Below are 24,263 nucleotides of genomic sequence, written 5' to 3' on the forward strand. Positions count from 1 at the left end.
TGCTTATCACAAACAGAAGATGTAGAAATATTAGAATCATTAATTGATTTGGGAGTTTTCACCTTTGGTACCCATCTATATTCGGGTTTAACCCATTTCTTGTTCGATCCGACGGGTGCCTCGGCACTTGATTTGGAACTTGAAGCCGGCTGCCTAGATAACTTTGACCTAACCGGTCTTGGCTTCACAGGAGCATCTCTTGAACTAGACTTCTGTGCCAGCATTCCCTTCTTGTTCTTGGGAGTTGGATGCTTGGCCTTGGGAGTTAAATCCTTGGCCTTCATGGCATTCCAGTCGGCATTGTCTGAACGTGACTTTGAGGGGTTTCTTTTGAAAAATCTCCCTCTTGGCGCGTTCTGCCAGCCTTGTGCATAGTAGGGAACATATGCGCGATTAGGACAATTTTTGGCAATGTGTCCAGGTGTTCCACAGTGAAAACAAGTCTTTTTCTTCACTGTGAAGTTATCTCTTCCTGCCCCTGGTGGCGTATCCTTGCCTTGTCTCTTGCTTTTCCCACACACACAATTGCAACAGGCACTCTGTTTAGCTTGAAATGGTGGCCTGTATTTACCAATGGCAGGTTGATTAGAAGCAACATATTCAAAGTTCAAGGGGTCATTTGTTTGTTCAGAAGAACCCTCCTTGTTCTCATCCTCTGTTACTTTGCCTGCATAAGAAGTAGCAACATTAGTATCTTCAATATTAATAACTCCTCCTAACACAAATCCAACTCGTTTTCCATATTGAAGATGTGCCTCCCTGTCAATTTCTTTCTTTGTCATGGGGATGGATGTGTAGTTATGATTATAAGGAGGAGGTACACTATCATACCCTAGACCCTTGTTTTGATTTCTTTGAATTTTAATTGGGTTTCATATAAGGACTCGACTGTTTGACTTGACGCAATATAATTTTTGAAACTGACATCAGTTTTTCCACACTTAAGTTTTAAAGCGTCAAGTTCTTCAGTTACAGCAGCAAATTGTCTCTTAACCTAATCATAATTTTCACACTTGTTGCTATACTCTTCCTGAAGTTTCATAAAGTCCTTGGTTTTTGCTTCTAACTCAGCCTTCAGGGGTTTCTGTCCTTTCCTGAGTTGATATCCTTCATATCTCAGGTCCTCAACTTCTCTTTTAAATAAATCAATTTGTTCCCGAAGAAATTTAATCGTGGCTTCACAAGCTGGAGTACATGTAACTTCAGTGACCGGGATGTTTTCAGAACACATTGTTTCTCTACACTTCAAAGCATCAAGTTCTTGAATTACATCAGCAAGACTAAGATGATTGAGATCTTTTGTCTTCTTGATGATAGTCATGTTCATATCCCACGATTTTGGAAGTGAATTCAATAGCCTTTTGTTTATCTTAGATTTAGACAAGAAGATCCCAGCTATATTCATCTCGGTAATAAGTGTAGTAAATCGCTGCAACTAAGTTTCGAGGTTTTCTCCAGGGATATAATCGAAAATGTTGAAATTTTGTCTTAACATATCCTGATGACTCTCTTTCATGTTTCAACTCTCTCGTAGACCTTAAAATCAATTAAAAAGCACAACTAAAAACCAAAATCAAACTTAAAAGTCAAACCCTTTGATTATAAACCTCAAAAGTCAACCTTAAAAGTCAAATTTAAAAAGTCAAACTTAAAAGTCAAACTCAAAACTAAAACTTGAAAAGTCATACTCAAAAGTCAAACCGAAAAGCTAAATTTGAAAATTTAAAAGTCAAACAAGAAAGTCAAAAATTAAAGTCAAAGGTTAAACTTGAAAGTCAAAATAAATTTTTGAAGACAAAAGTCAAAAATTAAAAACTATTTTTTTTTAGTATTATTATTATTATTATTTTAAGATGAAAAAGGAATTTAAAAATTATTATATTAAAAAAAATAATAATTTTTTTTTTAATTTTGGATGAAAAAGGAATTTAAGATTAAAATAAATTTAATTTTTGGGCTAAAAATGGCAATTATGCGATACTTGGAACCGAAATAGAGTGTTTTTAAGTAAAGAATGGGAAGGAAAGGAGTAAAGGTGATGCTAGAGGAGTTGGTTAAGGTGCTCATTGATGAATGGGAGGTCGTGAGTTCGGTTCCTGGCCACTCCAAAGTTGCTCCCCCTTTTTATTTGAAGCTGCGAGGCGAGGAAGCTGATGCGAGGAGGTTCGACGATCAACTCTGAAGCGAAGACCGAGGCTGCTGTTGTGAGGATTCCTTCTGGCCGTGAACTTCGGACACGCTGCTGACCACAACCTCGGACCGGCCGCAAACTCCGAGGCCGCAAACACTTCGGAAACCCTAGCTGCTGGCCGCCAACCCCTCGCTGATTACGACCAAAAACACCGATTTTTCGACTTTGAAGCCCCAAAACTCGATCAAAAACCTTTTTTTACGAAAAACACGAAGAAAAAACACCCCTTATATTTGCGAGATCTATCCAAAAACGCAAAAATATTTTGAAAATAAGATCAAATAATGCTCCAAATCTGACAAAATTGATTGATACAACCAAGCTCTGATACCAATTGTAAGTCCCTAATCAGCCTGTGTATCAATCAGATATGTTTGATGGTGTGGAATCCCAATCAAACGGATGATGTCAGATCAAATAGAAGAGAAGAAGAAGAAGATGATGAATCTCAATGTATTAATGAATAGAATGATGATCCGGATACAAGAGATTCACACACACACTAAAACAGTGTTTGTTTTTTGTCTGCAGATCTGCGAGGCCTCTTCTGTCTGCGCCGCGCAGACCACGCGCAGACATTAGCCTTCGCAGACTGTTTGTTTTTTTGAAGACTGCAGACCTAAAAATGTCTGTACGCCCTCTTCTTGGCGCAGATGTGGACCAAAGTCTTCTAACATCTTCAGACATCTTCTAGCCTAAAAAAACATATATATCTTTATTTTTTTCAAGTTTTTTTTAATTTATATTTTTTCCAACTTTATTAATGATAACAATTTGAAAAAAAAAACTACAAAACTTATAAAAAAAATAAAAATAAAAATAAAAATAAATAAAAAAAAAAACTTTTGACGATACAAACATGATATTTTTGACAAATTTATAAATAAAGATTTATTACAATAATAGTCGTTAAATTTGTTTATATAAATATGAAAAAAAAAAAATCATAATATATTCTTATATTTTTTTGCCAAATTTTGTAAAACATTATTTAATACAATATCGTCAATTTCTCGAGAAAATATTTATGGTGCGTTTTTAATGGATTTAATTGAAAAAATCGAAGTTTATTTCCATCAATTTATGTATCAAATTCTTTGATCACTAATTATAATGGTTAATTATAATTTTGCAACCAAAGTTGTTGGTTTTTATCAAATATATATGCTAATTCATACCATTTTTAATTTTATTTTTTATACAATAATACATAAAAGTTGATCTAGATTCGTTAATTATTTATAACAAAATCATAAAAATATTAAAAAATCACTTTGAAGTTTAAAAAAAATAAGTTTATTTAGATTTCAGTTTATTTTAGTAGCCTGCAGATGTTAAAAAAACAAACAGTCTTCTTTTTTCAGACTGCAGACGTTTGGTCCACTTCTTCTACTGCAGAGGTCTATAGATGTGGTCCGCAGACTGCAGACATTTTGCCTCAGAAAAAACAAACAGCACCTAACACACAATAGTTCTTCTGTCTCTCTGGCCGTAAACTCTCTAGGGTTCATCAATCTCTACTCCTCACCCTAACACCTCTATTTATACTTGGAATATGGGCCGGATAACACATGGACCGTAAATGAGTTTACGGCCGTAAGGTGTTTACTGCCGTAAACTCAGCCGTAAACTAGACCATAAATTCACAAATATTACAGAAAAATACAACTGCCTAGAAAAGTAAAGTATAAACCATATTTTGACCCAACAAAAAGAATATTTTACCCCTCAATGGCCTTAATAGTCCACAAATTTACCAAACCCTAAAAGTCAACCAAAAGTCAACGGCAGAGAGTACGCTGCGCGTACCAGCTCTCTACCCTGGGCGTACTCTGCTGTCATGCATGCATCAGGGATGCTCGACCCCTACGCTGTGCGTATTGGAATTACGCCCAACATACGTCCCAGTTTCACTTTTTCTACTCATTTGGTCTTAATTAGTTAAGACCTCTGCTCATATCACAGATTTGGACTCCCTAATAGCTCTTACTCCATAAAGTCAATGACTTTTAGCCTTTGCATGGCTGATATGGTCACAAACACACAATACTTCCACTCTCTTATCTCAAAAGGCTTATATCTCATGCATGGCTTGATTCCAACATCCAAGACTGGATTTTTATGACACTTCACCACTAAATACACTCAAAGGGGGTTGATCATAGTCTCTGGAGTACAATATCTCATAAAGTCTCCAACTTTTGGGACAAAACCCTAAAATACTCTACTATGATGCACAAAACGAAAGAGTGAGAAAGCTTGAAGCTTTATACCTCTATGTGAAGCTCCCAACACAGGTATGCTCAGATCCAAGGGCCTGGACTCTCACTCCTTCTTCTCCAAAGCTTCTCCTTCACTTCAAGAACACACAAAGACTCTCAAGGCTCTCAAATGCATTTACAAGCTCTAAGAACGAAAGCTAGGGTTTAGGAGGGTTTGTTGTCTGAAAATGGTGGCCAGGAATGAGGCCATCATATCCTTTATATAGGGGACTCACCCTAAATTAGGGTTTTCACTCTGGGCCTAGTACGCCCAGCGTACTAGGTGGCTTCCGCATCAAAAGCACGCACATGAGTACGCCCCGTGTACTCATTCACCACCTTTTCTCAAAAAGGGATAAAATGGACAAGTACTCAAAAGACCAAGGGTTACAAGGTTACCTGGACTTGGGATGTTACATTATGAATAATTTATGTTTATATTTTTTGTTTTAGTTTTAATTCCTTAAACTTTTCAATGTAAGTTTTTCCACTTTTTAAGTATAACATGGTATTTGTTCCTTTCACCGGATTGACAATCACAAAAAGTGTGTTACTTTTGGTGCCGACTTGCTAAGCAAAGAGGATATTGACTCATACACATGGTTGATGAAATATTTTCTTAAAGCTTTTGGTAAACAACCAATGTTGGTGTTATCTGATGAAGACTCGGTGATGAAAGGTTTTCCCAGAATCAATTCATAGGTTGTGTATGTGGAACATCACTTCCAAATTACCATTGAAGGTTACAAGCTTTTACTTAATAAGCTTTCACTCAACATTGCATTCATTATGAATCAAGATGATAATAGCCTGCCAATCCCAGGAAGCTCCGAATCTCGGATGGAGACTTTGGAACCTCCCATCTCATCACGGCCTCGACCTTGGCCGGGTTGACCAGAATCCCGTTCTGGTTGACAAGGTGTCCGAGAAATTGCACCTCGCGCAACCAAAACTCACACTTGGAGAACTTGGCATACAAGCTCTCCCTCCTCAGGGTCTCCAAAACCTCTCTTAGATGCTCCTCATGCTCTTCCTGTGTCTTGGAATAAACCAAGATGTCGTCAATGAAAACTATCACAGACCGATCTAGCATCGGTCTGCATATGCGGTTCATGAGGTCCATGAATGCGGAAGGAGCATTGGTGAGCCCAAACAGCATCACCGCGAACTCATAATGGCCATAGCGCGTCCGGAACGCGGTCTTCTGCGCATCCTCCTCTCTGACCCTCATCTGATGATAACCCGAACGCAAATCGATCTTGGAAAACCAAGACGCTCCCTGAAGTTGGTCAAAGAGATCATCAATCCTCGGGAGTAGGTAACGGTTCTTCACCGTTACCTTGTTTAGCTCCCGGTAATCTATACACATCCGATGCGACCCGTCCTTCTTTCTCACGAACAGAATCGGGGCTCCCCAGGGTGAACTGCTCGGTCGAATGAATCCCTTGTCTAACAGCTCCTGCAGCTGTGTAGACAACTCCTGCATCTCAGGAGGAGCCAACCGATACGGTGCCTTGGCTATCGGAGTCGCACCAGGAACGAGGTCAATCCTGAACTCCACCTGTCGCTCCGGAGGTATCCCAGGAAGCTCCTCTGGAAAAACATCTACGAAATCTCGCACCACCGGAGCTTCGCTCACCGTCGCCTTACCCGCCTCCCGGGTATCCATCACGTACGCGACATAACCTGCGCATCCCTGCTGAAGGTAGCGTCTAGCCCTCACTGCTGAACATACTGCGGATCCACACTGTGGCCTCTCGCCATGAATCACTAACTCTCCCCCACCTGGGGTCCTGACTCGCACTAGCTGTTGCGCGCAATCTATCACCGCCCCATTAGGGCTCAACCAATCCATGCCTATAATCACCTTGTTCACACGCAACGGAATGGGAACCAAGTCTACCAGGTAGCGCTCCTCAAACAAACGCAATACGCAATCCCGAAACACCATCAATGCTCGCACCGATCGATCATCAGCAATTTCTACCTCTAATGGGCAATCTAACACGCCCGAAGACTCAGGAAACTTCTTGCTAAGCGCAAGGGAAACAAATGATCGGGAGGCACCCGAGTCGAACAACACCTGAACTGGGATGCCGTTCACATGGAACGATCCTAATGCATACATTTACACACAGAGCACATGTCAATATCATAACATCATAAAAATAAAATAGAGGGAAAGAATCATACCCGTCACCACATCGGGTGCGGCGCGTGCCTCCTCGGTAGTCAGCTGAAATGTCCGACTCCTCACCGTTAGAGCCTCTGCCTTGCCCTGCCGGCCATCAGTAATCCACAGGGTCGCTGGTGCTGGCGCCTTCACTGGCGTTGTGGTTGTCAACTAGGGACAATTGACCTTCTTGTGGCCCCTCTGGTTGCAGTGGAAACACAGCAACTCTGATGTCTGTAACACAGGTGCAGGGGCGGTACAATCCCTGCTAAAATGCCCCGTCTTGCCGCACTTATAGCAGCCTGACGATCCCAGTCTACACGCCCCCTCATGAGGCCTGCCGCATTTCCTACAGCGGCCCGGTCCTGACTGGCCTTTCGGCCTACCATCTGATCCCTTGGGCTTCTTCCCCGAAGCCCCTCCCGCCTGTCCCTCCTCTGACTTCCGTTTCTGGATATGCTCCAAATCTATCTCCCTCTCCCTCGCCCTGGCAATCATAGAGTCCAAGGTGGGGCAAGTTGAAAAACTAACATGCTCCCGAATGTCAACTCGGAGCATGTCATGATAGCGGGTCCTCCTCATGTCCTCATCACCCGCGTACTGGGGCACCAACAGTGCCCTCTCCCGGAACTTGGCGGTGATCTCCGCCACAGTCTCCGTCGTCTGTCTCATATCCAAAAACTCCCTGGCCAGCTGCTGAAGCTCAACAGCCGGCGCAAACTCCGCCCTGAATCTGGTCACAAAGTCCGACCAGGTCATAGTCTCGACCGCTGAGGCTCCCAACGAGTCACCCACTGAATCCCACCAATCTCGAGCTCGGTCTCGTAAACACCCTGCTGCATACCTCACCTTCGACCCCTCGGGGCAGAAGCTAGTCAACTGTGCAGACTCGATGTCTGCAATCCATCGCCTGGCAGCAATGGGGTCTTTCACCCCGTGGAAATCCGGCGCACCACTGCCCCTGAAGTCCTTAAAGGACATCGTGCGAGATCCTGACTGGCCAGATGCCATGTTGCTCCTGAACTCAACTATCCCTTCCTTGATCGACCCGAAGATGATGGGGGTCGACTCAAGGATACCCCTGGTGATCTCTGACACGATGAACTCGTGTAGTCCCTCATCTTCCGGCTCGGAACTTGATCCCGAACCTGACCCCTCTCCTGAACCGCCATCTATCGGCCTCGATCGAAGTACCACCATTCTGAAATACATAAATAAAAATTGTTAGTGATATTGCTACTTCTTGAGGGATCACAACTACTACAAGTTCTTCGGTCTTATCTCAGCCTTCCTTAGTTCGGGTACGGATCCTCTACTTTCAGTAGTACGGGCCCATACTACCTTCCACATCTATCCGTACCTTCTTCAAGGACTGCCTTGACTCTACCAGATCCCTTATACCACTGCTACTCATATCCTAAGCCTACCCTAGGAATCCTCTGACTCTACCCAACCAGTCCTCAGCTGCTGAAGGCTTGTAATGCCAATTAGCCATTACCTGAATACCATCACATGTGATGAGGCTCAAATAATCCTTCGAGTAACAGACTCGTCCCTACAACGGTTGGACTCAAACAAGAGTTGCGCAATAGGATCAAATCCAACAGTCTAAGATTATTCAACCCTGATCATATGTGACGTGACGTATTCACCTAATGGCTAACTCCCATTATTCAGAGTCCCACAAAGCACGAAGCAAGCAACATTCAGACAAGGGTAACAATCTCAATCAACTCTATCTGCTTACAGGAACTGTACTAGCATACAATGCTAAGTTCATACTATCAGGCATAACCTAATCAGGCTATCCTACTTGTTGTCTACTCAATACTAGCATGCAATTCTCATACAGCTGAAACATATAAAGCAGACACATAAGGCATCACTCCTAGATCCTTAGTCCTATTCTAGCATGCTGTTCCACCAAAAGCTGATAAACATAACATAAACTTGTATGGGTACTTTGGGGAATACTTACTTGAGCTCGGTCGGTCGCGCACATCACACACTTCGTTCTTTCTCAAAACTCTTTTCTCAATTTTTAGAAAACATTTTCTTTTTGGAAAATCTTTTAATCCCTCGATTTGAGTTCAGACACCCCCGAAGGTGTGTCCGAATCCCTCAAACCAGGGCTCTGATACCAACTTGTAACATCCCAAAAAAATACTTGTTAAAAATTTCATTTTTAATTTAGATTAATACGTAGAAACATCATTACAAAACATTCATAACAATAACCCATGTCTGAAAACCGGTAATATCATAGTAATAATTCAGAGTACATCCCAGAAATCCATAGTGCGGAAAACAAGAGTGTGTGTGATATGCCGCTACCGTGCCGGCTCCTTTCCCCTAGCTGAAGAGGTACCTGAAACAACTAAAAAACGTAAGCACAAAGCTTAGTGAGTTCCCCCCCCCTCGTACCACATACCATACAAACACATAACATACATACTGTCAGGCTATTTCTGGGGTGCCTGACTACCCGGTACGGCCATTCTGGGGTGCCGACTACCCGTGCGGCCATTCTGGGGTGCCGTCTACCCGTGTCAAGCTATTCTGGGGTGCTGACTACCCGTCGGTCCTGACAACCGATCCTCGGGGACTCGCCGAGTTTTTTAGCCAACTCGTCGAGTCTAGGACCATCTTCATAGAACTCGCAGAGTTCCCCTTTGGGACTCGCCGAGTCCCTCGACCCATTTCCCATATGAGCCAAATCTGAGACATGCAACTCTTCAAAACCATAGATCTATGATCCTAGGGCATGCTTAACACGTAAAGTTGCAAACTTTACGTGCATGCATGGCCCTATAAGCTCAAAAGTGCAATTCCAAGCTCTTTAAGAGGTCATGCACTCCATGGGGGTCCTCAATCACTTCGACCACAACAACTTTATGCTTCTAACACGTCCATAAAGTCTATATTTGAAGTCCTTTCGGATTATTAAGCACAAACACATGGAGTTTGGTGTTTTAGGGCTTGAAAACCACCAAATTGGGACAAAATGGGATCTAATGAACTAAAGATCAAGGTAGAGACTTTACTACCTTAATGGAAGCTTCTCCCAAAGTAGATTTCGGATCTGCTCCCTCTCTTGCACTCTTCAAACTCTTCTTTTCTCCTTCTAAGCTCCAATGTGCCCCAAAAATCCTTCACAAGGCAACAAATCACTCAAACTTACAAATGGAGGTTAGGGTTTCGACAAGTAACACTCTAAGGATGATAGAGGCTGAGATGGGGCTATAAGGACATTTAAATAGGGTACAAACCCTAAGGATTCAGGTCTCCTCCTGATTGGCCTACTCGTCGAGTCCAGGCGTGGACTCGCCGAGTAGATCACTTAAAACCTGCACCCATCTCAACATCTACTCGGCGAGTTAGGGCTACAACTCGCCGAGTAGCTCTTCCAAAAAGAACCTTTAATCAAAACAAATACGTACCAGGAAATGGGCGTTACAGAAAATTTGTCACATGATTCACATATGCCCTTGTTGTTCTTTGTTCCTCTTTGCCTCTGCCATATTGAGGTATATATATGGCATAACGTTATATTGTATCTATTATTGAAATCACTAAGCGTCACCGCTTACCCTCTCAATGTTTAACAAATTGCAGGAGATAAGCATCCAGTATAGTTATATACTGGTAGAAGATTTTTGAATAGTTTGAACTATTGTATTGATAGAAGCTTATGAATAGTTTGAAACTATTGTATTTTGCACTCCCATATGTATAAAACTATAGAATCCTGGGAAGTTATGTAATATATAACACTTTAAAATAGTCGGTTTGTATCTAGTAGTTTGTAACCTCTTTATCAATGTAAAATATTACTTTTATGAATATGCAAGTAACATGTTTTGGAGTAACTATACTGTCAAGTATGAAAGTTTGGGTCTTTCAGAAATACGAAAGTTTGGGTCTTTCATATAGCCTTACGTCCTTTTGATCGTTGACCTTTATTTAGATCACATATAAATTTATGTCACACATTTTTAGTTATTCTAAAGGATTCTAGGTAGAGTTGGAAAATATGTCGAAATCTCTTACCCAAACTCGCTAATTTTGTATTGGGTTGTGGTGTTGTGTCAGGTTTTTCCCATTCTAATCCTAGGTCTAGTTACCATGGCTCCCTTATGTACACTTTACTTATGTGTAAGACCAATACCAATAATTTGTTTTGCGATATGTATGTCGAGCCTGATAACACCTTGTAATCGATGCATTCCTTATGATCTTTATTTCACACTATAAGGTAATTAATTTGGGTACATTGCCCCTCACTTTGGAAAGGTGATCACATATGTATCCCTCTTTTTAAAAAGAGTTTGAGACTACCAAATTGTACATAATAACAAACTCAAACAGGGAGTGTCCCTCTTCATTCCTAGTACCAAAATCAAAACCTCGAACACGCCACCATACTCGTCGATTTCTCTTCCTATATGACCATTAAAGTCCCCCCTAATGTCATTCGTTTATCCTATTACTACATCTCCTATATTGTATCTATGCTCCGGAGACATTTAGATTCCCACATCATTTCTCGCATTCTCAAGGCTCGAATACCACAACTTATGCCCATTACTCTCTCTAACTTACACCCCTTTCCACTCATTCTCTTGTATGCATGTAATATCTACATTTTGTTTCCCCATAGCCATTGTGAGTGAATGATCCTATGTTCATAGTACATACTCTAAGGCTGATATCATACACACCCCTACGCTGCCCCTTAAGAACCCTAGATATGCTAGTAGTTGGACACACTTTAAGAACCCTCACATCAACAATCTTATACGTAGAGTATTTAGAGTACATACTCTAAGTCTGGTGATGGTAATTGGTGAGGACTTAATTATTCAATTGGTGATCAGTAAGAACTTTATCTTCAATTGATGATTTGTGAGAATTTATTATTTTTAATTGTGATAATCCCTATTATTATTATTATTATTATTATTATTATTATTATTATTATTATTATTTTCAAATTTGTTAAGCCATTTTTAAATTGCTTTAAAAATTGTAATTTCAACAAGCTTGTATGAGTCATGTTTAAATTGTTATCAATATAGGTTTTTTATATTGTAATAATCCATATGAACCAATGGTAGGTTTTTGAGGCACCATGAGAACCAGGGCCAAGATTCTGTTGGTGTAACCCCAAAATTTTAGTTGACCAAGTATATTACTATTTGCAATACTTGGTGACCAATGTGTGCATCAATCAACAAAGAGTGCTCCATGATCCAAATTCATGGTTTGATGCCCCTATGCAGACACCCCCATTCATCTCCTTCATCACCACTGTTTTCTAGCGAAATCCAACAACAAAACTTGTTTCTTCTCAAATTCACGAGGGAGGAGCCCTGAGACTCTGCAAATTCATCTCCGTCTCTCGAACTCTATGGCTGATCGCGCCGATCCTTCTCCTTTGGTTGCACCTTCTCTGATCACTGAACCGACCGAGATCGACTTAGAAGCCGGTCCCGGGGAACAAATTCAGTGCCGAATTTGTCTCGAAACCGATGGTAGGTCGTATTTGATTTCTTGCTTATAATTCATTTCTAGGTTTTGGTTAATTTGCGGGTTTTTGATAATTCTCAGTCTTCATCTGTTCTCTTTGCTTTCATAGCTCGAAAGAGGCAAAGTTATGCTTCAGATTGACGCAACCTCTACACACAATTTAGTTTTCTTTAGCAGTATCGGCCAATGAGACTAATTAAATTAGGCGATTCCTCTTTTACATTTCACTGTTACGATGTTAGGGTTCGCATTCGAAAGGCATTGTATTAGGCACTTGAAATGAATGAGATTATGTTGGATTTTAGCAACTTGGAAGGCTTCTTTACATATGTTGATTTACTCATCATCATTCTTCTTCAGATAAACATGATACGTTGTAATGATTTATACTTTCAACTTCATTTGTTATAGAGGGTTATTTAGAAACTTCGATCTCAAATTCTCAACTGCTTATGCGATTTGATAATCCTTTTGGTAATCTTTATCTTCCAATTTTTTGCATCAGGCAGAGATTTTATTGCACCCTGCAAGTGCAGAGGGACATCAAAGTACGTTCATCGGGAGTGCCTTGATCATTGGCGTGCTGTGAGGGTAAACTTTCCATCTTTGATCTCTTTTTCTGTAACTTTACTAAAACTGATTTCCAATTTTACTCCCACCTTTAAGCTTTAATCCATTTCCAATTTCCTGCAGGAAGGGTTTGCATTTGCTCATTGCACAACATGCAAGGCTCCATATCATTTAAGAGTCCACGTTCTTGCTGACAGAAAATGGAGAACCATGAAGTTCCGTTTCTTTGTTACCAGAGACATTTTGTTCATCTTTCTTTCTGTACAGCTTGTAAGTTCCATCTTTTTCTTTTTCTTTTTCCAAATTCTTTCTCACAACAAATATCATCCTACATATCCTTCTTTTTCACAGGTGATTTCTTTATTGGCATATCTGGTGTATCTAATCGATGGACACCATAAGTTTTGGCTTCGCCTTGCCTGGGGTTTCGATAGTGAAACCAGCTTCTACTACATATGTGGTAAACTTTCATAAACCCCCCTCAACTTTCAGAATATGACAACAACGTCCCATCTTATTCCTATTTTTTTCTTCAGGTGCGTTGTTATTTTTCGCACTACTTGGTCTATCGGGATGTTTTATAACATGTTATGATCGAAGAGTCCGTAATGATCTCGCTCAGCCTTGTAGAGAATTATGTCTTTGTTGCTGTCAACCAGGGTAAATAAATAATTTTTCAACTTTTTATTTATTTATTTATTTTTATTATTAATGGGTTTTTTTTTTTGTTGCAAAAGAGTTTGTGCAGATTGTCATCTACCTGGGACACTGTGTATGTGGACGGATTGTACAACGTGCTTTGAGAGTTGTGCAAGTGCAGCTGGAGAATGTGGTTGTTTAGGGGGTGCAGGTGAAGCTGGATTGCCGTTAATATTTATAATGGCGTTAGTGGTGCTTGGACTTTTTACTGTGATTGGAATATTCTACAGTGTGCTTGTGGCTACAATGGTGGGACAAAGGATTTGGCAAAGACATTATCATATTTTAGCTAAAAGAATGCTAACAAAGGTAAAATAAAAACATCTCTGACGTGTCTATTACTGAGTCTGGTAATAACAGTCTGACTCGATTAGATTCAGACTGTTTGATATCATACTGACTGGCCTTATACTATTTTGTATAGGAATATGTGGTGGAGGATGTGGACGGTGAAATAACAGGAAATGATTGGTCTCCGCCACCTTTGCCGCCAGAGCACATCCAACAGCTGAAGACTCTTGGCCTCCTTTGACTATGATGGGTTTTTGAATCTTGACTTGAGAATGACACAACATTTTATTGATTAAAACAAAGGAGTGGATTATGATTTGATTGAGTGAATGTAATGTAATGGTTTCATATTTGAATTCTTATTTTTCTTGCTAAATTTAGTGCAACATATATACAACTTGCAAGTTATAATGCATGAGATACATGTTCTTATATAGTTTGATGGTTTTTTATGTAGAGATTGTAGTGTTAGAGATATGAGTAGGGAATTATAAATTTGCATTTATAAAATTTTAATATGAAGCAACTTAAATATGTAAATTGTGAAGATTGGAATTTATAGTAGTAGCTTTTCAATTGGATCTGGCTGTTTAAATAAAACGTTGAGTTGCAGCTTGCAACTTGTAAACATAAGGATAAATAAATTTATTGTTTAACGAAAAAAACGTCAACGTTAACTTAAAGACTTGTTGTCCTGGAAAATAATATTTTCATTGATTATGTTTATTGATTCATCCCGTCTGTTGAGGTTTTTTGTATTCGAACAGTAAATGAAACTAAGGTGGTGTTTGGATTACTTATTTAAAAAAAAAAAAAAAAAAAAAAAAAAACCCTTATGTTTATGTTCTTTTTTTAATCTTTTTTTTATATAGATTTGGTTATTAGTTTATATGGTACAAAAATAGCGTTTAATAAATAGTCTTAAGATTAGATTATGTGGTATCTGAATTTCAAAGCTAAGGCTAGTATGTGTTATTATTACTAGAACCCTCAACCAAAGGCTAACACCTTCCTAGCAACTCCTAATATAAGCCTTTTAGTTTGAAGGTTATATATTGGTTGGTCCTATAAAGTATTTTTTTTTAAATAGAAATTAATAACATTTTAAATTTTAAAATAGTAATAGACTAATAGTAAATATTCGAACAAAACTGGATTTTTATTTATTACTAACTAGTTTATAACCTATGGGAACCACGGGTTATAAAACTAATTAAACTTTCATAATAAAAATTTATAATTATTAATCAATTATTTTAAATAAATTATTAATTAAAAGATATATCAAATTTATAAATTTGAATTTTGAAATGAGTTACCAAATATATCTACATGACACATGACATAATATTAATAATAAATTATATTAGAGTGACACTTGATAAAAGAAAATTAGAACTATTCATTTATTAAAATAAGAATTTACATAACAATGTTTTAAGATTTTACTCTTTTTACTGATTATACATGCATAAATTGTCAATGTTTAGCAACCACTTGAAACATGATTGTATAACTTCATTATAAAAACATTTAATTATAAAAAAATGTTAAAAGAGTAAAACACACTCTATTTTCATATTTGTTTTATATCAACTTTTTTGTATCTATTCTTTTCTATCTTTTCAACCCACTACACAATAAAAACTCATCCTTCTCGATTCAACCCATTAAATTAAAAAGATACAAAACTACCTAGGATACAAATAAAATGGTCAATGGGTATCTAAAAAGTGTCTTATTAGCATCCTTCTTTATTTAGGCGTATCACACACTTGATTTGTATCTTCATCTAACTTTAGGGGAACGCGAAATATCCTTTTCATAGTCATATAAGTGTACATTTAGCCCATGATCGTATAAATGCTCCTTTACATTCCCGGCTCATACACAAAACCAAATTTTTTTGGCAGCATTTGTGACATTTGCCTAACTAATTTTTAGACATGCCTAACTGGCCCATCTTTTGAAGGGTATAATGGACCACTAAAACCAATCTAAGGAAAACAACAAAAAACAAACTCTTTCGTGACTTTTTTTTAAAAAAAAATTGAATATTGATTAATTTCATCACCGAATCATTTATTCGCTTTTACACGTTAAAATCGATGTCTTTTAGATCTATAACTTTAGAATAAACATGTGTTTGGATTTAGTTGTTTAGTTTTGTTGAATTCATTCTAAGGGAAGAAGGTATCATCAAAAAGTTTATGGGAGGTTCGGAAGGTACCTCCATACCTTCCTTGATGAGTTACCATTTGTGGGTACGGCTTCATTAACCTGATTCTTACATTTTCAACTCTTGCATAAATCATTTGTACATTATGCATAAATCATTTCTATCAAAATAATTTTGTATGTTTTTTTATTAGTTTCTAAATTAATTTGTATATTTTAAACTTATGTAAATGAGTTTTGTATGATTTTTATTAATTTGTGTTTATTTTAAGGGTTTAGGTTATTTTTGATCACTTAACTTTTGGTTTTGTGTTCATTTGGTCACTTAACTTTTTTTAAGTTTTAAAATGTCATCAAACTTTTGATTTTGTGCTCATTTAGTCACTTAACTTTTAGATTTGTGCTCATTTAGTCACCTAACTTTTAAAATTGTGTTCATTTAGTCATTAAACTTTTGAAAAAATTTAAAAATTTAGTGACTAAATGAGCACAATTTTAAAAGTTAGGCGACTAAATATGACCAAACCAAAAGTTAAGTGACTAAATGAACACAAAGCCAAAAGTTTGATGACCTTTTAAAACTTAAAAAGAGTTAAGTGACCAAATAAACACAAAACCAAAAGTTAAGTGACAAAAACAACCTAAATCTTTCGTTTAAAATAAAAAATTGATAAGGTTGTAAAGATAAAGTTATCATGGAAAGATAAAAGAGAGAGGAGAGAGAAAAACTAATATGAAGCTAATATGACAAAGGATTAAATGAGTTAGAAGGAAATATGAAAGTCTAATGATTTTTTGTAATTAATTTATTAAAAACAAACTAATGAGAAAAAAAATCTAGACAAATTCTTAACATTGTTCTAGAAAATAGACAAAGTTTGAGTAAATAACTTCAATAGCCAATAATTTCACAAGGGTTCAAGCCAAATTACGAAAAATATTCCAAAATCATAAAACGACCTTTTGAGGTATTTTCGCAGTACTTTTTGAGTTTTGAGGTCCCATATTTTTGTCCGTATAAAAACCCAAAATTTCATATTTTTATTTCATCTTTAAAAAATTCAAACATAAAATTCTTTCAAGACATGATCAAAAACATAAAATTCTTTCAAGACATGATCAAAAACTTGGATGTATACAAACATAGATTTAGGTTCAACATTCATATTTAAAAATATTGATTTAAGTTCATATGTTTTAACACGAATTTTGGTCAAAATACGACAATTTAGCAAAGAACTCTTGCCAAAATGTAAAATTTTCATTTCTACCAAAATATCACATTTTTGCAATGGGTTCAGTCAAAATGTCATATTTTCGCAGTAGTTTCTGCTCAACTTATCAAAATATCTTAAAATGACATTATTTTGTGATTTGTTGGTACTTTTCTTAATAGATGGAAACTCTTATAAAATTACTTAATTACCCGCTATTGAGGTTTTAGTTTTAAAAAAAATCTGGAATAAAATTCAATTTTTCGTCTAGATTTGTTTTTTTTGTATATATTATTTTAAATTTACATTTATTAATTAGAAAATAAGGAAATTGACATTGTTTTCACATAAGACTGCTTGGTACGGAGTTGTTAAGGGCTATTATTGCCGAGGTGGACAATGTATAACGTCGTTACCATGGACGAACACCGTCCCCACCAGGTGTTATGGTGAGGCGCGTTACGACGAGAACAGGTAGCAACGACTTTTCCGTTTGAACGGTCAAATGGCCGTTGTGGATCAGTCAAAAAATAAATAAAGAAATTATTTTTTTTACATATTTAATGTTCACATATAAATACACACATATATACACAATTTTTTACATACACCATTCTTATCTTTCTCTTATTTTATTTACAAAAATCAATCCCATTTGTAACCAAATTATGGAGCAAAACTCATACACCCCTCCACCAAACACGAACACACCTGCTTAGATGGGTTTCACACCATATGAAAGTTATATAAATCCTTTCAAAACTCAAAACTCACCACAAATACCATTTTAAGAAAACTATTTTAATCCCACCCCAACCCAATGCAATTTCCAACATCGTTGTAACATTCCAACTCTCAGGTATAATATTTATATATTTATTCATGAGTTGTTTGAGCAACTCGACGAGTTGGACGCCCCAACTCGTCAAGTACAGGCAGATTGACCACGTGGGTATTATGACCAACTCGACGAGTCGGAGAGACCAACTCGGCGAGTTGTCACTGTGTGAGGAAACCTTAAATCTTCGGGGTTGGGTCCTATTTAAAGGACCTTAAGCCCTCATTTCCGCCTCACCAGCCACCTTACTCCCCTGTGTGAAACCCTAATATTCTATAGTGAGCTAAGAGAGAAAGCGAGCTAATCTTTGGGCATTTTAGTGCACCTTTTGAAGAGAAGAGAGGGTATCAAGGCAAGGAACGACAAGAGGCTGTTGGATTTGGTGTTATTTCATCTATAGCTTCTATTGAAGGTAAAAAGTCTTCACCTTGCTCATTGTTGTGATTAGATCTCATTTTCATGGAGTTTTAGGGCTTATTCCATCTTTCCTTGAGGCTTTAAGTGTGTTGAGCATATCAAGTGATTGAGACTTCAGATCTGGACCTTGTGAGGTCCTTAGAGTCCAAAGGTCCCAACTTTATCCAGCTAATAGAAGAGCTTTCATTATTAAGACCCTTAATGGAAGTTGTTTGGCATTTCAAGCTCTAAGTGTCATGCATGGACGTAAAGCTTGCAACTTTACGTGATATATTAGCCTTGGAGGCTAGATCTAGAGTTTGGGATTGTAAATCTGCCTTAAAACGTCTAAATGAAAAAAGGATCTGGAGGGACTCGATGAGTCGGTTAGGGTTTTCCCCGATGAGTTTGGACATGAGTGACTCAGTGAGTTGATGAGACAACTTGACAAGTTGAGATGGGTTTTCGCGACTTTTCTGAAGGAACGAGGGGACTCGACGAGTCACATAGATGCACTCGACGAGTCTGGTCAACATGGACTGTTGACTCGAGTGTTGACTTCAGTTGACTTTAGGGTTTAGTCAAGACAGAGATTATGGAGGCGATGGAGAGGTAGAATGGTCTTTTAACCATTCCAAGAGTTAGAGAGAGAGAGAGAGAGAGAGAATAGCCTCTGATTTATTTAGAGTTATGATTGGAGTGTTAATTAGAGATAATTATCATATGTGTTAGGCTGAGGCTAGATCGGCAATTCATGTTCGAGGTTTATTTACTTTCTTACAAGGTGAGTCTTCTCACTATACTTACCTAGAGTGGTAATCTTTGTGTGACCGTATGGTCTTATGTGCTTATAGTGAGTATTGTGATATCCTACATTATCTCTTTGTGATTTATGTTGTGTATTATTCTGAGCTTACTGAGTTAGGACCGAAGGGTCCACCCGAGTTGTGGGACCGGAGGGTTCTACTAAGACACATTGACCGGAGGGTCTTATTTAAGTATGGCCACGAGAGGCTAATGAGATGTGTGTGGTATTTTGGGGAACTCACTAAGCTTCGTGCATACCGTGTTATGTGTTATGTGTTTCAGGTACTTCTCAGGATCACGAAAAGGCACCGGCTTGATTGTATACACGAGGCGGAGTTATGTTTTGAGGATCCTGGATTGTGTTTAAACAATTTATCAACATGTGTTTTTGATAAATTGTCATTTTGGAGATTTGTGAACTATGTTTATGAGAATTATGTGATTTTTAAAAATGAAAATTTTGTTTGAAAATTTACGGCTTTACAATCGTCCTACATGTAACAAAACTCAAACCTACAACAAAACATTTTCAATACCTTTGCTTCTATGCCACAAACAACCACACAGCCACTACCCACACAACTAACGCAAGATATTATTGCCAAAACACAACCGGGAGGTAGTCGGAGAGGTAGAGGAAAAGGGAAATGTAACACTTGATATGTCAGGTAAATTCTTTATCTATTTGTTTCTTTTTATTTTTGGTTTAAGGACCTCGTACGCTAAGAGTACATAAGGTAAGTTGGGCGTACACTGAAGGATGCTTGACACGAGATTAACCTCCCTCGTACGTTGGCAATACCTCTAGGTACGTTGGGCGTACGTGAGTCAGGACAACTCTAATTTTTAGGGTTTGCATTCTATTTAATCACCTTATGTCCCAAGGCTCTCTCCTTATCAGTCTCCATTGCCCCTTTTGAGCACTATCTCAAAACCCTAACCTATTTCTCAAGCGATTTGACCCTTGTGTGTGTTTTAGTGTGTGTGTGGTGCATCTTGAAGAAGAAGAAGCCTTGTAGAGGAGCATTGAACAATTTGGAACTTGTAGATCCAAGGTTTATTCACTTTTTCCAACTTATTGGAGGTATAAAGTCTTAATCTTGTTTATCCTATGTCTAGATCTAGAATTGGTTGAGATTTTAGCATACTTTGGTTCTATGAATGAATCCTTGTGAGTAAATGTTACTAAATAAGTTATGAGATGTTTCTTTTGATGTTTATAAGGTTCTTAGTCCATAAAGTTTGCATCTTGATGTTTGTAGATCAACCATGCATGAGTTAGTGATCATTTGATGGAAGTAGAATGCTAAATCTGGGGTCCGATTCTCCTTGGGCCATGCAAAGGTATCAAGTTGGTAACTTTATTGTTTAAGACATCCCACAAGAGCTAGATCTAAAAAATGTATGTTGGACTCAAAGCATTAAGTGCTTAATGAAGCCTTGGCTAGATGAAGCAATACGTCAGATGTACGTAAGTGGTACGTTGAGCGTCTTCACCAAGGACCATTTTTGAAGGCTTTAGGCCATTATTGGGCTTAGGCTTTGGGCCATTGTTGGGCCTTAGGAATTTTGGACTCGGGCCATGGATTGAGAGGCCTACTAGGAGGAGGGGAAATATGGTCTTGTACCCATTGGCATGAAAGAGGGTAATCTAGACCATTCATGGGTTATTACCCTGAGTATTAATTAAGGTTAATTGAAATTTTCAGTGTGAGGAGCCATAGCAACAACAGCCCTGGAGTGTGATTTGTCTCTCTTCCGACTAAGGTGACTTCCTTCACTGTACTCGTGGGTCGAAGGAATCAATGTTGACCCACTAGGTTATGTTGTACGATGATAGTTGTCTTCATGACAATTATTGTTATGCTTGTATGTGCTTTGTTATCTCTGTGACTCTTGCTTATATGATCGTACTGATACCGGCTGAAAGAAACCGGAAGGGGTGAAATAGACCCAATACCGGTTAAAAGAGGCCGAAGAGGGTAAAATAGATCTAGTACCGGTTAAAAGAGACCGAAGGGAGTGAAATAGACCCATTACCGGTTGAAAGAGACCGAAGGGGTGAAATAGACCCAGTTACGTTTTTTACTATTATGTATGTATGGTATGGGGTATTTTTAGGAAACTCACTAAGCGTTGTGCTTACAGTTTATGTTTATGGTTTTGGGTACTTCCAGCTTGAATGGGAAGGGCTCGACATGATCACACCGCATCCGCCCATGTTTCTCGCATTTTGTGATTTTGGGATTTTGTACCCTGATGATTATTTACTATGAAATACTCTTGGTTTATTTTATATGAATATTTGATGTTTTGGAATGGATTAAAAATGAAAGTTTTATCTGAAATTTTGGGATGTTACAAGTTGGTATCAGAGCCTTGGTTTGAGGGATTCGGGCACACTCTCAGGTGTGTCTAAACTTAAACTGAGGAATTGGTAACCTTTGGAAAGGAAATAAATTTTTTAAAAGAATTTTATAAAGAAATAAGGGGACGTGATGTGTGCAATTGGCTAGGCTCAAGAAAGTCTTCCCAAAATATCCATACATGTTATATGTTTCACACTATGATGTGAGAACTGCATGCTAGATTAGGGCTAAGGATCTGCTCAAGGTTGCATTATAGAATGCTAGGAGAGATGCCTTTATGTGCCTATTGTATGACCTTACAGGTCTACATGCTAGTATTGGATCAGTTATTTGATAGGATAGCATATTTAGGTTATGTTCTGATTCGGATTACTCAATGCTTAAATGTTGCTTGCTTTGTGCTTTTAGGAATTCTCATTAATACCAGCTAACTAGTAGACGAATATGCTTGGTTACATATTATTGAGATTGGATCATTTTAGAATGTTAGGTTTAATTCTATTGTGCAGCTCTTGTTTTAGTCCAACCGTTGTAGTGTGAGACCTTTCATTCGAAGAATTATCTAGTACCAATAATATGTAATTGTAATCATGTAGTAGTTATATGATATTAGAGGGAGTTCCTTCTACAACTGATAACGGAGAGTGATGAGGAAAGGAAACCTATGGAAAACCTAGGATATGTATTGGAGCATAGATCGCTCTATAGTATGATAGAAAGGAAGTGACTTGGAGGATTCGAGAAAGTCATTGGGGAGGATATAGATAGGTGTGGAAGGTAGTAGTGGATCGTACTACTAGAAGCACACGATTTATACCTAATACAAGGAAAGCCTTGATGAATTCGATAAACTTCGAGAGTGTGAACCTCTTTGTGTGTATATTGATTGTAATGTATTATGTTTCAGCATGGTGATGACACGTGGTGAGGCAGGAGGTTCAGGATCTGGATCTGGTTCAAGATCAGGCACCAGACCAATTGATGAGGGTTTGCGCGAGTTCATCGCGTCTGAGATTCTGAGAAGTATTTTTCATGCCACCCCGGTGATGTTTGGGTCGATCAAAGAGGGTATCATCGGGTTTATGGAGGATCGTCTCCGGATCTTTAGGGCCGATCTGGCTGCTAGTCAACACAGAGCCCACACTCTTTCCTTTAAGGATTTCAGGGGGATATGGGGTGCCGAAATTATTTAGGACGAAGGACCCCATTGCCACCAGACGATGGATAACAAATATTGAGTGTGCTCAGATGACTAACTTCTGCCCCCGAGGGCTCGAAGGTGGTTCGTTGTAGGCTGTCTGAGGGAGCGAGCTCGGCATTAATGGGAGGAGGTTGGCTATGCTCTAGGAGCCCCATCCATTGAGGCAATGACATTGTCGGATTTTGTGACCCGGTTCCAAGCGGAGTTTTCACCAGCTGTTGAGGTGCAACAACTGGCGAGGGAGTTTCTAGATATGCGACAGACAACTAAGACAGTGGAAAAGATCACTGCCAAGTTTCAAGAGAGAGCTTTATTGCTACCCAGTACGCTGCAGACGAGTAGATGAGGAAGACCCGGTACCATGACATGTTGAGATCAGATATTAGGGATTTTGTTAGTTTTTCCTCTTGTCCGACACTAGATGACTTGATATCTAGGGTCTGGGAACGGGAAATTGATTTGGAGCATATAGGGAAGAGGAAGGCAGATCACAGGTAGACGATTGGGGTTTCAACGAAGAAACGCAAGGGTTTCGATTCTATATCAAGGGGCCAGTAGGGTTGGGCCATTGTGGCAAGTGCGACAACATACATGACGGACTCTGCAGGGTGGGTGGTTCAAACTGCTATAAGTGTGACACGACAGGGCACTTTTGCAAGGATTATACCGCCACTACCACCACCTAGGTATCTGATCTAATTTGTTTCCATTGCAATCAGAAGGGCCATAAGAAGGCTAACTGCTCGAGTTTAGTAGCGGTAGGACCAATAGCAGCACCTGCTCTGGTGACTCTAAGGATCATTGATGGCTGCCAGGGTAAGGAGGAGGTGACATTTGTGAGGAGCAGAGCATATCAGCTGACAACTTAGGAGGACCATGCAGCACCTGATATAGTTACGGGCATGTATCTTCTCCTTATTTTTATTCATGTTATTTATCATGCTTTTATTTATGTGTTACTGTTTAGGTTCATTCCTTGTGAATGGTATTTCTACATTGATTTTGTTCGATTCGGGTGCTCCCCGATCCTTTGTATCTCTTGTGCTTAGCAAGAGGTTTGATGATGTTCCGGGGATCTGGATTATCAGTTAGAGGTGGAGATTGTTGACAACTGTCCGATACAAGTGGCAAGGGTTCATCAGGGATGTACTTTGGAGTTATTCATCGAGCAATATATGACTAATTTGGTTTATATTCCTCTGCATGAGAGCAAGGTCATTGTGGGGATGGATTGGTTGAGCCCCCAATGGGGGATGATTGACTATGGGCTTCAGTTGGTACGTGTTCGGACCCCAAGTGGGGGAGAGTTGGTGATACACAGTGAGGGTGTTCAACGTGGGCCAACTCTCTGTTCAGCAGCAAGGGCCAAGCGTTATCTTTAGCAAGGATGTTCAGGGTGTGTTTTCTATGTGATGGATACTTAGAAGAAGGATATGGTGATTGTGGATGATGTGTGGATTGTTCAGGAATACCCAAACGTTTTTTGGAGGATATTCTTGGAGTGCCTCCGGAGAGGCAGGTGGAGTTTCGGATTGACTTGGTTCTA

The 24,263-nt window shown here is 38.7% G+C and overlaps 1 protein-coding gene across 1 annotated transcript; it reads left to right on the top strand.

Annotated features, from left to right (window-relative positions):
* Nucleotides 1-11,783: 11,783 nt before the first annotated feature.
* On the top strand, nt 11,784-14,148 carry LOC111906477 (uncharacterized). The gene is made up of 7 exons (XM_023902235.3): nt 11,784-12,159; nt 12,660-12,745; nt 12,848-12,994; nt 13,076-13,184; nt 13,261-13,384; nt 13,462-13,732; nt 13,848-14,148. The coding sequence occupies exons 1-7, from the start codon at nt 12,036-12,038 to the stop codon at nt 13,953-13,955; spliced, it is 969 nt and encodes a 322-aa protein (XP_023758003.1). The 5' UTR covers nt 11,784-12,035; the 3' UTR covers nt 13,956-14,148.
* Nucleotides 14,149-24,263: the final 10,115 nt, after the last annotated feature.

The sequence above is a fragment of the Lactuca sativa genome, chromosome 2 (assembly GCF_002870075.4).
Source record: "Lactuca sativa cultivar Salinas chromosome 2, Lsat_Salinas_v11, whole genome shotgun sequence".
Taxonomy (NCBI): Eukaryota; Viridiplantae; Streptophyta; class Magnoliopsida; order Asterales; family Asteraceae; genus Lactuca; species Lactuca sativa.

Bases quoted from the DNA above. Each gene is read 5' to 3' on its own strand.
- LOC111906477 (XM_023902235.3), top strand. From the start codon at position 12,036: ATGGCTGATCGCGCCGATCCTTCTCCTTTGGTTGCACCTTCTCTGATC. The intron at 12,160-12,659 runs GTAGGTCGTATT...TTTTTGCATCAG, and splicing joins AATTTGTCTCGAAACCGATG to GCAGAGATTTTATTGCACCC. The intron at 13,385-13,461 runs GTAAATAAATAA...TTGTTGCAAAAG, and splicing joins CTTTGTTGCTGTCAACCAGG to AGTTTGTGCAGATTGTCATC.